At 38.6% G+C, this 18,129-nt stretch overlaps 1 protein-coding gene across 1 annotated transcript; it reads right to left on the bottom strand.

Moving 5' to 3' along the window:
* Nucleotides 1-813: 813 nt before the first annotated feature.
* Nucleotides 814-1,729, bottom strand: LOC114357564 (DNA polymerase epsilon catalytic subunit A-like). Its single transcript, XM_028311249.1, has 2 exons — nt 1,612-1,729; nt 814-1,140 (listed from the first exon to the last, which is right to left on the bottom strand). Exons 1-2 carry the CDS (start codon nt 1,726-1,728, stop codon nt 904-906), a joined length of 354 nt encoding a protein of 117 aa, XP_028167050.1. The 5' UTR covers nt 1,729; the 3' UTR covers nt 814-903.
* Between the last annotated feature and the right edge of the window lie 16,400 nt (nt 1,730-18,129).

Here is an 18,129-nt window from a genome sequence, read left to right as displayed (position 1 = left end):
GTACTTTATAGAAACAAACGACTGCCATGGGAATATATCTAGCGAGCTGTAAGTTATTGAAGAGTTTGCCTTATTTCCTTACACTTTGACTGGTTACCCCATTGTTATTTAATTTTTTTATTTAACTTTTCTGAAACGTAAATATGTAAGGCAAGTCACTGCAGTAATAAAGGCACTAGTTTTTTTTTTCAATAACTGTGAAAAACTTTTTATGGTATAACTAGCTGACCCGGCGAACTTTGTTCCGCCTTAATGACAATAAATAAGCAGATTTTTTTTTTAATTTCGAACGGGATAAAAAGTATCCTATGTCCTTCTCCTGGCTCTAAACTACCTCCCTGACAATTTTCAGCTAAATCGGTTCAGCCGTTCTTGAGTTATAAGTGGAGTAACTAACACGACTTTCTTTTATACAGGGTGTTAGGTAAATGGGTATATGAGCCGACACTAGCCCATGTTAACATGGTCATATAAATGGTATGGTGAAGTCAGAAATTTGATTTCATCATTTTAATTTTTTTAATTTTCATACAATTTTTTTTTTATAAAATCCGATTTGTATGAAAATTAAAATAATTAAAATGAAGATATCAATTTTCTGACTTCACCATACCATTTATATGACCATGTTAACATGGGCTAGTGTCGGCTCATATACCCATTTACCTAACACCCTGTATACGCTGGTTCCCTATGAAGACGCGCGGCACTGTGCGCTCGCCTGGTGCATCAGCTGCCGCTAGTGACTCACTCTTGGTGCTCCCGGTACAGCTGCTCGGGCACGCAGTACTGGTAGAGGTGCAGCACTCGCGAGCACTTGCGCCAGTACTGCCCACGCGCTGGTTCCCTATGAAGACGCGCGGCACTGTGCGCTCGCCTGGTGCATCAGCTGCCGCTAGTGACTCACTCTTGGTGCTCCCGGTACAGCTGCTCGGGCACGCAGTACTGGTAGAGGTGCAGCGCGGGGTGCGCGCGCGGCAGCACTCGCGAGCACTTGCGCCAGTACTGCCCGCTGTCGGCTGCGCGGCCCACGCGCTGGTTCACGTAGAAGATGCGCGGTACTGTTAGCTTGATTTGGTGCAGCTCACTGCCCACTAATGCCCATAGCTTGAACAGCCCTGGCTCCGCTGTCTCTGCCACCTAATATAACATAGCTTGTTTCAATAACTGGATCCATACCGCCCCGATCGCGCGAGGCACTAGGTGCAGCGTGATCGGAGCGTGCTGCATGGTCCGGGGTGGATCCGGCTAATATCGCTCCAGTACACGACACCGTATGCGGCGCGGTGGCAGGCTTTACGCGTCGCATAATTTATCCAGTGTAGAGGACCAGCGGCGGTACAGTGTCGGAACGGTAGTGGTGGCATCGTGTACAGAAGCGCACACGTCACATTTCCCAACCATAAACTTAGCAGAAATTGAACATTGGAAAAGCAAACTATAATAGATCACCGTCATCATTTCAGTAACATACAAAATTGGTCTCATAGAAAATTGTGTGATAATAGAAGCCAAGATATAGATAGAGAATAGAATTGAGGTCTAAATGGGGGCTAAGTTTAAGTTATGTGAAGCACCAGACTCGTTTGTAAATAACACATTCATCTTCACCTGTATAATCTGCCAAGGAGTGTTCAGTAACGTGCGCTGCGCCTTCCGAATGAACCCGCCCAGCGTGTTCGTCGATCCCGAATATTTCGGAGGCGGCATCGCGCTATTGTCGTCCATTTTACCTACACATAACGATCCCTATTAAGGCTGAGTTGCACCACCTAACTTTAGCGGTAACTATGACGATAACCGGTGCATTTTGTATGGAGTTTAGAGGTGGGCGCCACGCCGGCGCGCCGCCGCCGCCGCGAATTTTGTCACGCCGCCGCCGCCGATGACCAGCTGTCGGCGCGCCGATACTGATACTGTACAAACTATTTGAAATTTATTCCTCTCCCATACTGTACTAATTTGTGTTTCAAACGCAGAAGAACTATTTTTTTATTGAGTTGAGCGGCTATTCTAGTTCAATAAAGTCCTAGTATCACTGCGACCGTTATCGATCTATTGTGATCGCCGCTATTTTCCTTACAGTTCACCTCCGAGTCCTGCATCCATTAGGAATTGCAGTATCTTTTGGGGGGCGATATGTTTTACATCTTGTTGGCTTAGGATGTGTTTGCCCAGGTGTAAGCTCCGCTTGCGAATCAAAGGTCCGCAGTCCGTGAGAATGTGTAGTGGCGTTTCANTTCTTTTATACAGGGTGTTAGGTAAATGGGTATATGAGCCGACACTAGCCCATGTTAACATGGTCATATAAATGGTATGGTGAAGTCAGAAATTTGATTTCATCATTTTAATTTTTTTAATTTTCATACAATTTTTTTTTTATAAAATCCGATTTGTATGAAAATTAAAATAATTAAAATGAAGATATCAATTTTCTGACTTCACCATACCATTTATATGACCATGTTAACATGGGCTAGTGTCGGCTCATATACCCATTTACCTAACACCCTGTATATAATTAGATGTAGTAATTAGGTGATATTGTTATGAAATCTGACGCTGGATCTCGGGCAAGCAGAATTGAAGCCTTTGACAATCATCATCATCATTTCAACCATAGGACGTCCACTGCTGAACATAGGCCTCCCCCAATGCTTTCCATGTTACCCGGTTGGTAGCGGCTTGCGTCCATTTTTTTTTTTTTTTTTGAAGGGACGCGCGCTGGTAGCTTGAGGAGCTTTTCCAGCTTCACCGGGCAGAGTGGCGAGTACAGAAGGTACTCTAGCCGTTTGGCGATCGTCAGTGCGCGTGCCGACGAGGCCGAGTGTGGGCTTGGCTCGTCCGCGTCGGTCGCAGACCGACGTTCGCGATCGGGCCGTATCGAGCGCATAAGGCGCCCGATCAGTGGCGAACCCAACTGGCTTGCGTCCAGCGCTGTCCTGCTACCTTTATGCTGTCGTCGGTCCACCTTGTGTTTGACAATATTATCCTTGTTTGACAATACTTAAAATTAATAGTAGTCTACCACTTAGCACCCTTAACTACTAGGATACTAATTTAGTATCCTGTAAAGCGACTAGTACCCTAGCTAGCTCCAAAAACGTGCGAAAACCCCATTGTCGTGCGTTCACGTATCACGGCACGGATCCGTTACAAAAAACCGGATAATACCGGTTGAGACGTTGCTCATCTCTGTAATAGATCCCTTGCCAGATTAAATTTCATTCAACATGTCCCGTATGCCGAAAAACTTGTCCGGGCATGTTTGGAGGCGCCTAAGAATTAATTGGGTTCGGCCCGACCCTTGTAAGCTTTAGTCGACAAAATGCGAGTGTAGCGACGCCACGCTCAATTCAATGTGTAGACCCATTTTTATTATAGCTGTGTGAAATAACAGGAATACCGAATAACTTACTTGTAGAGTGCTTTTTTCCTGTCATGCGGATTTGGAAACGAGTGCGGATCTGGTCCGCATACGGGCTGTCCGCATTTCCTTATTTCGTACATATTTTTCTTGTTACGCGGGGCTAGATGCATGCAACCAGCAGCGTGATTATTACTTATACAGGATGTTAATTTCAATCCTCGCCATATTTAGGGAGTTGATTAAGTATCTTATTCTGATCACAAATCAGTAAAAAAAATGACTTCGAAAAAATCTAAAACTAACTTTAACATTAGTTAGTTAAAGAAAAATACCTATTTACACTTCCTACTTTACGTGGCTTCCTTCAGTAGGCTATCCGACATGATAAGCGAGCGATCCGTGTAGCTTGATGGTGCCGCAGTGTAAACCTATTGCAGTATTGCGAGCCACAGTTAAGTACCTACCTACTACAGTTGATGTCGTACGGAAAATATTTCCTAAAAATTCCACTTTCGTTTGTACTTTCTTTTTTTTTGGTGCACAATGCGATTATCATAATATAAGTCATATCATAATATGTAGATCACCTAAATAAATATGTCGAGGATTGATCAACAGCCTGTATATGCACGCCATAGATTAGAGAGACCAGATCCGCACGCGTGCCGTAATCCGCATCACAGGAAAAAAGCTCTTACGGCTGCCCTTTCTTTTATAAACTTCAGAACTTTGTGCGTGGCGCTCCAAAACATCGCTCAAAGTTATTTAGGTTTCCGACTTAATTAAAACTGTCTTTAAGAATTTAGTCAATCTTAAAGTAGAAATTTGTTTTATGTTGGGGGATCAAGTAAGATATTTCTGGAGTAAGTACCGGCACTGGAATCTTGGAAATGAAGAATTCAATCATAACTTGATTTATCTCAATGAAATCGTATTTCATTTTTGATCTCTAATACTCTAAATTTACCGCTACCAATCGATCAACGTGGAAAGCATTGTGGGAGTTTAGCAGTGGACGTGTTATGGCTGAAATGATGATGATGATGATGATGATTCTAAATTTAAAATACTACAAAATCCGTATTCATATTTTTTCTTTTAGTTACCATTTTATTAATTTTTTTATTGATTCAAGACAAAAGACAACACATCGATGACTTGAATCCCATAATCTGCTTAAGACCCCAAACAAAACCACCAACCAACACTATCACCATCAAAATGCCTCAGCAACCAATCAAGTTAAACCATCGCAAATGAATATCATACCCCCCAATTGATTCCAAAGAGCGTTCCGCATACGTTCCGTTCTGGAATCGCCGGAAATTGGAATGGGCGTTCCGTACAGTATTGGCGGGCGGCTCCAATAATTCCAGGATGTTGTCTGAGCAGACAGCCTACGGACGCCATTTTGGAAAACTTCAAAAAGGATAACAGGAAATTTTGCTTAAAGTGCCTTTGGTGGAAAACGCGATGCTGTGCTGTGTTCCCCTAGAGCAGGAACCATTATGTTTCGAAAAAAGAAAGAAACAAGATGTAGNGCACTAAGTGGACTTTCAAAAAGTCAAAACGAATGTTCCGCATAATTTTTTTAAAGATTTGAAATGAAGTTGTGTTCTCGTGAGTCAATGTTTGTAATAAAGTTTTTCAGAATCACTTTATTACTTTGTATTGAAATGTGAGATCCGTAAATGAGGAGATCCGTAGGAGAACCAAAGTGACTGATATAGCCCGCAGAATCGCTAAAATCAAGTGGCAGTTGGGCGGGGCACATAGCTCGTAGAGCTGATGGCCGCTGGGGCAGGAAAGTTCTTGAGTGACGACCACAAGCCGGAAGACGTAGCGTGGGAAGGCCTCCCACTACGTGGACCGACGATCTGGTGAAGGTTGCGGGAGGTGCCTGGATGCGAGCGGCGCAGGATCGGTCTTTATGGAAATCCTTGAGGGAGGCCTATGTCCAAAACAGTGGATGTCTTTCGGCTGAAACGAACGAACGATTGAAATGTTAACATAAGAACTTGACTTTAAACTTCGCATCCAGGCGTCTCCCGCGACCTTCACCAGATCGTCGAAGAACTTACTTTTATTACTTTATAATTGGTAAATGAGTTTCATCAATACGTCGTGTAAATACTTTTATTCTTATTATACTTTACCCATTTAATTTTCTAACTACTCGTATTAAGATGATCAAGATCTCTTTTCTCGTCTTTAGAAGCCGAAGTTGAGAGAGAAAAATGAAAATAATTTAGTAGAATTTATCGAAACAGTTTTATGAAGTAGGTTCTTATGTCCTTAATCTTCTTATAAGTGCTTTTACTCATCTTTCATTTATTTTATGAGACAAATATTTTCTTATAAGTCGTACAATAGTGTTTTGAGAAGGTCAAAAGTGTTTTCATAAAACTTTTATAAGTGTACATTCAGAAAATGTATTTCTTCCTATTCCCGTGGTGGGATTTTGTTTTGATGGAGCTCTGGGCAGAAACGATTATTAGGTAGGTAGGTACTTACTTGTATATGAAAATGTATAAAAACATTTGTAATGGGGTAAATATAAATTACATAACTGATTGGGTCAAAATCATAATTTTCACGTACTTAATCACATTTAACATCCCAATTCAATAACAATTATACAATATTTTTCGCAGTAGCTTCATAATGTATTCTTTGTTCAATTTATAAAAATTGCAAATTGATTAATATGGACATTGAGAGGACGTCATTTTTAAATTTCTCTTTGACGAAAATAACTTAGTTTATCAGCAAGAGCTAAATCTATTTCGAATGAAGCCACTTGTTTTTACCGAATTTTGTGAGAACTGACTTATTTGTACGCAAAATATTTTAAATTTATTTATAAATGTTAAATGACTGTTCTATTCTGATCCGGAATAACATATAGCTATAACAAATCAGTATAATACCTACAAGATAAAAGTCCGCTACTAGGTGGACCGACGATCTGGTGAAGGTCGCGGGAGGTGCCTAGACACGGGCGGCGCAGGTCCGGTCATTGTGGAAATCCTTGAGGGAGGCCTTTGTCCAGCAGTGGACATCATTTGGCTGAAACGAACGAAAAGAAACATAGAGTTCCATTTTTACTAACATAAACTACATACGGTTTTCTTTCCAACATCAAGGCTTCCAATTTCTCGCTCTCGCATAACGAAAGTGTAAATATTACTAGGTTACACTTTATCGATTCCAAACAACGTTGAAAGTGTAACCGTGTTCAAGACACACGTTCTTTTCTGAACGTGACATCCAAGTAACAAGCTTATTCTTCCTGCTCGACGTGAAAAAAGACGTGTTAATAATAGCAAGTAATGCCCTCCCTAAACGGTCGAAGAAGAAAGATTTACGCCCGTATTCACAAACATTACTATAAGGTCTCACAGTGCGTGTAGACGCACAGGGTGACACACGAACCAATCACAAAGCTCTATTCAACGCTGTACGTTCGATTGCTGCTTCACTTAAGGAAGCATTGTTTGTGACTACGGGTGTTAGTTAATAGGGAAATTATGGACACTGAGAAAACTTGCAAGTTTATGAAATTGATAACAATTCCTATTTAAAAAAATATCTACAAATAGAAAGCTTTTGGCTTGCATCTCAACTGATAGAAAATAATAATCAGGCTGAAGTTGGAAGTGAGTTTCACCTGGAATCGTCAACCACAGAGGAAAAGCGGCTATTATCTTACCTCCAACTGTCGGAAATCAAAATTAATTATATTAGACAAAAATCTACAGTCATGTGCTATCTCATCATGTTTTACAATACGAATTTAGATTTTATTCTCATACCTGCTAATTTACCTCATTAGAAATTCCATCCTCAAACTAATTATAACAAGTAATTTTATTAAGATTTCGTATTACATGTAAATAAGGCGTCCGTTCTTATTTAGGTAAATAGGTGGGTTTCTACAACCACAGAATTATTAACATCTAGAAACCGAGTGAGCGCAAGAAATGTAAAATATCTCAAGCCCATAGTTTGGTTTTCCCATATATTCTGGTAATAAAATCAAACACTAGTGAAAACGTTATGTAAAATGAAATTGGATGACAAATAATGATTTTAAAGCGCTTGTATGACGAAAGAAAGAATGGAAAAAAAAGATTAAAAAGATAGAAACATTAATTTATTAAAATTACAATGGACATTATAACAAAGACAGATAGGTACATAATAGACATAACATTGGCACATACCTAGGTAAAGAAAAATCAAGAGTGAACTGAACAGTGCCACCTTGCCTACTGCAACGGGACCCATCTGAAGACTGACCATTAATCTACGACCGCAACCAATACCAACTATTATCATGAGTCCTTTACACATTTAAAGTGATTGCAAGGAGATACAATCTGTCCCTGTACCTTTCGTCTTACATTACTCTTAATACAAGCTAATGAGTCCGTCCATCAGAAAACAATTAGTCAAGTGAAGTAAGTTCGTTCGTTCGTTTCAGCCGAAAGACGTCCACTGCTGGACAAAGGCCTCCCCCAAGGATTTCCACAAAGACCGGTCCTGCGCCGCTTGCATCCAGGTACTTCCCGCGACCTTCACCAGATCGTCGGTCCACCTAGTGGGAGGCCTGCCCACGCTACGTCTTCCAGCTCGTGGTCGCCATTCAAGAACTACAAGAAGTAAGTGCGTCTCTAGAAAGTTCCGAATTTTGCATAAATGACGAAATAAAGTTAAAGTTGTAGTTCGTGTACGACCTAAATCCCAGCAGCGGCTGAAGCCGTTTTATGCATTGTCAAGTATAATGAAAGGCTTAATTTTAGTTTTCATGGATGCTTTATTCCACATAGGGCTTTAATGTATTGTTGTTACGTACACTGTCTTAAAATATTCATAATAATGTAATATTCATCAATAGAGAGCTGGATGCAGGCCACCACCAACCGGCCATTGTGGAAATCATTGGGGGAGACCTATGTTCAGCAGTGGACGTCCTATGTCTGAAATGATGATGATGTTGAATCAATAGATACCGCTCTACAGCATTGTAAGGTGAGGATGTAAACCAGCCTTTTCTTTTTTCTTCTCAACAGAAAGATGTCAACGTTGGATAAAACCCCAAGGTTCTTCACATAATTATACCGGTCCTGCATTGTTTGCAAATATTCGTCGTGACCTTCACCAAGTCATCAGTTCACCAAGTAAGAGGCCTGCTTACGTTTTAACTTTGCAGCATTATTAAATTTGGTCATTAACTAACGAAGATGTGGCCATAAGACGTCTCCTAAATTGGTCCAGCAGGGTTGTTGTACTATAACAATAAACAATAGTTAAATTTAAAGAAAGTCAACTCAAGGGTAATAGCAATTGAACATTAAATATAAATTGTTTTCATCATCAGTTCTTGATTTGCCAAAGTACGTTCCAAGTTTTGTTGAAGATAGTGAGCAAATCAAATTAACATCTGGAATCTCAAAGTTAGTTCTATGGAGTAATTCAATTGGTTTATCTAGAAATAGTTTAGACAACTTCCACTAAGTTACGTTAATTTACCAGGCACTAATCTATGACTTTATTAAGCTTTGTTTATGGATGAAAATTGAAAAGCTTTTACAAGTCTTTATCTTATAAATAGGTAGATATAATAGGTAATTTGATGAACGCGCGAGTGAATATGAACAGTTGAATCTATTGTTTTTTGCCTCTTCAATGAAAAATCTTCTCTCTAAAACTAGTAGCTCATTGGCAATTTGGCACGATTTACTCCTATAGATATATTTATTTGTCACAAAAAAGGTTACATTATAAACTTAGGCTGGGTTGCTTCGACTTTAACAAACGTCAAAAATCTGTCAAACTCCATACAAAATACACCGGTTATCGTCATTGTCACGGTTTAAGTTAGGTGGTGCAACTCAGCCTTAGTTAACCTTATATTTAGTTCTTGATCCAGATGATCCCACATCAGTGAACTTTCAATCTCATGTCCATTTTTCCCTGACCAAATTACCTATGTATGTATTTGTCTTTCAAAAGAATTATTTACCATCCTGAATTTTTTCTAACGCAACTTTTGTGAACGAAAGTATTTTTCGTCACTTTATTCATGAAACCATTGGCATATTTTTACTATTCCCAAAATACGAGTCGGGGATGTGTCAGTCGTATAAAATCATTTTATTGTAGCACTCGCATTCTCGCGCAAAAGTGTGTTCAATATTTTTGAAGAAGTGACACATCTTTAACATGTCCAATTGACAAGTCTTATTGTGCCTAACAGAGCAACCAAAATGTGAAGTGACAATATTGTATTCATGTTAACAAAACAGTGACATCAAGACCTTTAACCCAAATTTCGCTAATTCGTAAGTGACATAGGCTAGTGGCACTCAATTAACTACTTCGTCACTAATAAGTAGCGTTTGTTGGACAACCTCAAACTAAGCCTATCAAGTAAAATTGCTTTGGACAGGTCGATCTGAGTAGAAAACTGCTTCAGACAATTTGCTTTATTAAGAAAAATGTATGCATTCTCTCAATTTACTTGTATGTATGCTCTGATTACGTACTTAGCGAATATTATCTTTTTTATTTGATCCTCTTATTTGTCCTAATTGAATAACTGATGGCCAGATGACCCAGTATCTACTTCATCGTAATTTAAATTCAGAGAAATTACAGCAAATGTTTTAGAAATATTTTTTCTATAATATCTACCTACAGAGACATACAAATGTGCCCAGGGTTCTATATTGGCTCACATAAAATTCTAAATCCTATTCTTTGTCTTACTACCGATTTGTGTTCATAATAATCTCTCTTCATAATTTTGTTTTTCATACTTTTTTTATTCATACATTTTTATTACTACCATCGGAGCTCATAACAGTTAGTAATCATAATTTTTTTATCAATACTGTTACTACCAAGAACCATTTAAAATACATAATTTTTATTTTCAGATCTTTTTTTCTTCATATCATTCATTGATCATTTTGTTTTAATTAATAATGTTGTTACTAAGAACATACTTCAACTCATAATGTTGTTGTTCAGAATAATTTACTTTATAAGTTAGTTTTGTGACACAAAATATTGCCTGTTTTGGACCATTTCAAATTAATTTAATGTTAAAATACGATTTAATACGAATATAGACATCATGATTTTCAATAATATGGATAAATACACTTATGAGTAATAAATTTATGAAAACAGATATTAGGATACATCACATTTATGAATATTATAGTTATTTATTCGAATGATTATGAGTTTCGATCATTAGTATAGAAAACTAAATGAAATCAAATATTAGTAAAAACGAAGTGTATGATTAGTGATATTATGAATATCAATGATTATGTTTTTAAATATGTAGGTTTTAATTTTTTTATGAAGAATGATCATTATGGTATCAAATTGTATGAGAAATATTTTCGGACCTCCAATGATAGGAATTGAAAAGTTATGTAAGAAAATGCGCTACCGTGCCCAGTCTCTTTTAGCTTGGTAAGTTAGGCAGCAAAATTAAGTCACTTCTGCCCAATCTAATCTTGAACTGGCACATGCGTGAGCAACTGGCATAAAGATCGAGCGTGAACATTTAGCCTGCATTACACGCTCATAACTCACAGCTTGAATTTACTGGATAGACGCGTAGTACGTGATAAATGGGTTTGCCATACGAGAATACTGAAATTGCAGGCATGATCGTGTATGGTTACCTTTCCTTGTTGTCGGTTTAGTATCTGTCAAAATTACCACCGATGGAGTATGAGTTAAGCATGAAATTGGACGGTCTTCACCTTATCGGTAGAGATGGGATTATTTTAAATAGTAATCATCATCAGGTCATTTCATTTAGAGTTGTTCTCCACTACAACTAGGAGAACGACTGAACCTAAATTTCTCTAACCTAAATTTTAGTGGTTAACACGATGTTTATTAATTTGTCTCTAATCTTATTCAAAAACAAAACATCACTAGTTAACTCATCACATAGGTATCACTATTTAATATTCTACTCATGCCAAACATTTCATTTCTCAAATTTTTTACTTATTTTAATTTTGAAACAAGCAAAAGAATTTAAGCTCTAAGTAGAGACAGTAAAGACAACAAAGGTACAAAAGCAAAGAATGCGTTTTTCATTTCAAAGAAAGATGTGGTTTCTTGCAATAAAACGAATGAACCGATGTTGTTTGAGCAAAGAGCCTTTACACAAGACGATTGAGGACGTCTTTTTGCTATTTATACGGCCATGAAAAGGGTAGAGCAAGATTCTCGAGATAAGAAATATAACAAACAATAAAGATAACTTGGATAATATATTTTATGAAAACTTGATATTCAATATTTTTATACTACACCAAAGCAAGTCTCGTCAAGTGATAGTAGCCTATGTAGTCAGTTAGTTAGCCTTCACAAAGCGTTACTGCTTTTGCTTATATTCCAAGACCTTAGGTATAAGTTAGGTCAAATTCGTATCATTCATTCGTTTCAGCCAAAATATGACGTCCACCGCTGGACAACTGAACAAAGGATTTCCATAAGGCCTCAGCCTCGAACTTAGCGGGCATCGGGGCGGGAGCGGCGGCGGCGCTGGAGCGGTGCGGGCAACGCAGACCCGTTCTCGAAACAAGCGGGCAGCTCGCGCGGCGCTTTAGCGGCGAAGTGTTGTGTTCGGGGTTGTGTTGTCAAGATAATATTTGTTTTTATTCGCAAACGAAATGTCTGAACAAACGGCGACAATTTTATTTCGATTCAAATTTATTCCTAACGCTCGATTTATTGTGGGCAAAAGAAGGAGTGCGCTGCCCGCTCGTTGCCCGTTCCCTCGCCGCTGCCCGCTCGTTGCCCGCTCCATCGCCGCTGCCGCGCCGCTGTTTTCGAGAACCGGTCTATTTGATTTTACGCATAGCATCCTGCCGCTCCCGCGCCGCCGCCGCCGCCGCCCCGCTGCCCGCTAAGTTCGAGGCTGAGGCCTAACGATCGGTTCTGGTACTTCTCGCGACCATCATCAGATCTTCAGTCCACCTAGTGGGAGACTGGGACTGAAAATTGCTTTAAAAATCATACATTATAAAGGCTGACGACTGTTTCCGTTTACATTACAGCAACTTCAAGACAAAGACTTTGCAAGACTTAGTCGACGTGTGTTATTGTTCGAACGTAAGACCTCGAATGGAAAGCATGGATACTGCGGATTGGTTTGACGGGTTATGGAACGAATTGTTGGTATTTTCTGGAAAGTTTGCTATTAACCATTATGGTTTTTTTTTCCTATATTTCACTATTGTTTGCAACCAGCGGATTCTTTCATCATCATCGTCATCAGTTCAGCCATAGGACGTCCACTGATGAACATAGCCTCCCCCAATGACTTCCACATCGCACGGTTGGTAGCCTGCGGATTCTTTAGTTTTTGGAAAAATAACTCTTCAGGTACCTACATAGTACGTTCATTGCAAAATTAAATATGGAATTGAAATCACTGGCCCAGTATTTTTTTGTGATTTTAATATTAAACGTACTACGAAATAGTCAAAGTCGTTTGGTTTCGAATAGCTTGAATACAAAATAAGTTAAATCGTATTAAACTGGACTAGTTACCTACGTAAAAAGTTACACAAGGTAATAATTTTCAGTAAATTTACGATACAGTCGATCCTTGTAATATTTATCTTTCAAATATCACAACTGGGATTAATTTTTGTTCTGATTGTCATTAATTGGATCAGAGATGCTATTCCCAGTTGGCTCCTAACCTCCATCGAGCTATCATTACAACAATCGATCTTGTTCTGAGATATTTAGTTGCTTACGTAATGAATTTGCCCCAAGTGCGTTGGTATCTGTCTGGAATTTGGTTTAAGTACGCTGTGAAGCAGACAAACTAAGAGTATGTTTCCATATTTCAATGCCGATCCGATTAAATCTCGTTGAGGAATCTTTCATCTCGGACATTATCTGCAATCACCAATAGTTGAACTAACCATTTTATCAAATCAAATCAATCAAATCAGAATCCACAGTGACCAACTAAAGTGACCGACATAGCCCGCAGAATCGCTAAAATCAAGTGGCAGAGGGCGGGGCACATAGCTCGCAGAGCTGATGGCCGCTGGGGCAGAAAAGTTCTCGAGTGGCGACCACGCACGAGCTAGAAGACGTAGCGTGGGCAGACCGACGATCTGGTGAAGGTTGCTGGAAAAACCTGTATGCGGGCAGCTCCCCAATATCCTTGGGGAGGTGGGGTCCAGCTGTGGACATCATTTGGCTGAAACAATGGTTTATAGACGTTTGAGAAACGTAAGTTACGTAGTTAGTGGAGACAGATCGTACCAGTCGAATGTCGAGAAAATATCTAATAATAAGAAAACCTTTGTGGTTTCATTCGTGAGGCTACCTCAAGTCCCCTGTGCCTTATGTTAGCTGCCGTAAAATATCAATTCTAGAGCCAACGTCAGGGTTTTACTGCAAATTGTTTCCAGTCAACGTAAGTACCTACGTTTCTGAAAACTAATTAATTTCAAGTTGTCTTATTGAAAAAATATTAGATTTAATCATGAAACTTGTTCGAACCGCTAAAAGTATAATAAATGTTGTTATTGTAAGGCAAATTATATAACTGGAAGTAATTATCTCTTCTAAGAGTAATCATGACAGATGTTACTTTAAAGTATTGTTTGGTTTTCAAACATACTTAAAATGTGAACATTTTCAGTTGGTTACAGCAAGTGTTTTACCTTTTTCCTACCAATCTATATATATAAAAATGAAACCCGTTTCGCGTTGTCACGGCATCACGTGTGAACGGCTGAACCGATTTCGATAATTCTTTTTTTTAAATGTTTGTGGAAGTCCAAGGATGGTTCTTACGGAAAAAAATATTAAGAAAATCTCTACGCTAAGGCGGTACGAAGTTCGCCGGGTCAGCTATATTATAATAAAAAATAATTAAATTAGAATTGACTTAGCTGCTTATCAATGTTTAAAGGAATAATTAATTAAAATATCAGACAGTTTCTTCCGTTATCAGATATTATTAAATATTTAGTAATTATGTTCAATTACTTTAGTGAGATACCCAAAAACTCCATAACACCGTGTTACTCCCCTAATAAACCCGTACTTGTGACAGCATAATTACACACTTCCGCGGTGAGAGCGTCTTTGTGCATTACTTTATTATCTCCGAAATAAGCCGATCACTCAACGGCGCATCTTCACTCGGCGCAAACAAGGGGACGGTGTGACGGAATATACTGGACTGGATGTGACATTTTACTTAATTACATGAGGCAGAAGGTCTTTGAGTAGGTCACCATTTTAAACGAATTAAGTGAACTGACATCAGATATGGGACAACACGGCAATATTCGAAAAGCATCAATCAAGTTGAGAGTACGAGTAATTTCAAACATTGTATTGAAAATTGGGCTTTATTTGAAACCCTATAATACTTCTGTTCCTGAATTTCATACAGTCAGTCCATATCGTGTAGCTTCCCAAATCCTGCTGATTTCTTGCTTTTTTGATGCAGTCTGAAGCTAGCATCTTCTTGACTGATTCTGATTTATTATGTAGCAGTGAGCCAGCCATGAATTTGTCGGAGAACCGACAGTGATGAAGTATACCAGCTCTTGAATGGAGACACGTCTTCTGGCCGGTTTGGTCGGGGCTTCTCTATGTGAATGAATAAAAACGATTAGTAGATCCATAGCCCTCAGAATAGCCAAGTTTAAGTGGCAGTAGACGGGCCACATATCTCTTCGAACTCAACTGATGACTGTTGGGGAATATTTTCAAGCTCCCGGCAGTCTTTGCAAGTCTCGTCCATTTTTTTAGATCCTTTGCATGGTACGAGGTTGTTTAATCTACCCATTGATTGCTCATTGTTCGAGTGCTCGGATCCTACGCATTATGCGCTGGGGTGCATTATAAGGGGTGTCTGTTTACTCTACGTGTTTGCTTTTGGGGTGCATAAGTAACATGAAGCCTAATGTTGCCAAATCTTAATTAAAATCTTATTTTAATTTTGATCTGTGACGCATGTGAATGTTGAATTATTTTAGGGATGTTGTTTTATTACTTAAACTGTTCGCTTAATTTGAATAATTGCTGTATTTACAACTGTGTTCATACTGGCTGCTTGCTGAATTCATTAAACTTTATTTCCCAAACTAAAATAATAAGTTAAAATTTGTTAAAAAAAATACCACGATTTATTTCTACAATACCTTTGCATCAGCTCTACAGTGCAGCGGTTTAAGACATTTATCAATATAAAAATATCAAATTTAAAAATGGTCTTTTATATTAGAAACCTGCTATTTATTTTACTGATTTATTGGAATCAACTTTACAGACTGACTCCATAATTTATAGTCTAACATGGTCCTTCTGGATTGTTTTGATGTTTGTAATCGTAATAAATAAATTAGGTACACATAATATTATGCAATGCAGAAGTGAAAATGCAAATATTTCGGTTTAAATTATCCAGCTCAATTTGCTAGCCAGTGACCAAGGCAAATTGGAGTATCCCCAAACACCCTCATAATATAAGTAAGGAACAGGTATTACGTACCAAAATCACCATAGTCCCCATAATACTGAGTGTTTGGCCCAAGTGACAGACTAAGAATTCAGGACACAGGTTTTAATATTTTCGAATTTTGATGGAAGCTTTTAGGCTACTAGTTCGCCCCATCTCACTAGATAGAAAGTGATGATCAGGCTGAAAGTGATTTTCACCAGGAATACTCAACTACAGAGAAATTGGCCATCTAATCCCTAACCGCTGCAACACAACAATTCTGTTAAAACATTGTTGTTAAGGCGGCAGTTCGTTCGTTTCAGTCAAATGAAATTCACTGCTGAAAAAAGGCCTTCCTCAAGGAATTCCATAACGGTAATAATTATATAAAATGGCGACAAATTAGGTAAAATGCTGGTAACAAGCCAAGCAGAAAAATATGCCCACACTGGGATTCGACCCCTAAACATCTAAGTCTGAAATAGGTGGTCCACCACCACTAGACCACAGAGGCAAAACCGCTTATGAAACCGCTACCTTTTCCTCCTATCCCTTACCCCACCCCCTACAGGGGTGCAACACAATAGCGTCGACGGCATAATTTCACGGTCCGCTGCCTCGCCCGCTGCTCAATAATAAGCACGGTGTTTACACGAAATCTTTGTTACATAGACGGTTTAATTTACACTCGTATGGGGCATGTAGCTATCCTCTAGGGATTCCTTTTGAATCTGGAAGGTCTTAGGACCGTCATTTAATTTTGTCAATGGCTTTCAATGGCTTCCGTAGTTAGAATGGATGAATTTTACCATTCATATTTTGGCCGTATTTTAAGTACAAGTAAAAGAAATAAGAAGGTAGAGCTACCTTCTTAATTAACCAAGAAATTAGTATTATAAGTAACAAGGATTATGATGGATTAATTAATTTTCATAAAAGCCATCCGTAGTCATTATACATCTGGATATGAATTTATCTGCTCACGTACTAACATTTACTTCTTGCTGTAATCCGGGTCATTTCAAGGCGAGAGTGAATGGCACTTACAGGGCAGATATTACCATTCTAGACTGCAACCCACTTAACACCAGGTGCGATTGTGGTCAAATACCTGCCTTGTTGTGCATAAAAAAATCAAATTTATACCTAGGTGCCTAGGAACCAACCTCAAGACTGTAGAAGTATTAAAATAGAAGGTACATGTTATATCTCAACTGTAATATTCAGTGTACCTACCATGAGTTTACGTTAGGTGTGCTCGTTAGCGAGTACGTCAAAAATCTCTATGAAGATTTTGTTTCTTGAAAGTAGCCGCTAGGGGCGCTGCACATTATGTCATACAATTAATGTCATTTTTTTAAGTAGTCGCTAGCGAGCACATCTAACGTAAACTCATGGTAAGCACACAGAGCAGTAGTTCCAAAGGTCACTCACAACCCAATTTCAATACACGTCCATTACAGAGGGATGAGGAGTCGTCGAGGCGTCCACTATCTTCGGAGGGACGGCCTGTAATCTGTAGATAAATATTTCGGAGGGTGATTGATGTTATTTATTTTCCCCGATGGCTTTTTGTGCGGTTGTTTCAGGTTGAATAAATGGCAATGCCAGATTTTGTATGGAAGGTGGCGTCTTTTTTTTTTCGCGCGGCCATCGACCAAACTTTGTTTTTTGATTACAAAATAGTGTAATAAACCAAACTTACTATGGCATGTATACCTCTTAACTCAGTCTGAACTGAGTTACGAGCATTAGAAGTTTAATGATTTTCATACTAGATTTGCTTTTTGCGCGCAAGTTTTGTAAGAAATTGCAACAAAATATTGCGCTATTTTTTTATTGCGCTGATTCTGCTGCATACTGATGTCTGGAGCCTTTAATGGATGGTATTGTTTGTTTACACATACAATGTCATTATTTTGTTGCAATTTCTTACAAAACTTGCGCGCAAACAGCAAATCTAGTATGAAAATCATCAAACTTCTGATGCTCGTAACTCAGTTCAGACTGCATATCATAGTAAGTTTGGTTTATTACACTATTTTGTAATCAAAAAACAAGGTTTGGTCGATGGCCGCGCGAAAAAAAAAAGACGCCAATTTCCGGCATTGTCTTTTAAGATGAGGTCTATATGCCACATTACTTTAAAAATAAAAACAAAAAATCTTGTATTTTTAACAAGACTTTATGTAACAAAAGAAGGTCTTGAAGATGCAACTTTTTGGATAAAGTA

This window comes from Ostrinia furnacalis, unplaced genomic scaffold (genome assembly GCF_004193835.3).
Source record: "Ostrinia furnacalis isolate ACB-3 unplaced genomic scaffold, ASM419383v2 OfSCF3250, whole genome shotgun sequence".
Taxonomy (NCBI): Eukaryota; Metazoa; Arthropoda; class Insecta; order Lepidoptera; family Crambidae; genus Ostrinia; species Ostrinia furnacalis.
This window is presented reverse-complemented; position numbering and strand designations above follow the sequence as displayed.

Excerpts from the sequence above, each read along its gene's own strand:
- LOC114357564 (XM_028311249.1), bottom strand. The coding sequence starts at position 1,728 with ATGGACGACAATAGCGCGATGCCGCCTCCGAAATATTCGGGATCGACG. Across the intron at positions 1,141-1,611 it reads CTCCTTGGCAGATTATACAG|GTGGCAGAGACAGCGGAGCC; the intron begins GTGAAGATGAAT and ends ATGTTATATTAG.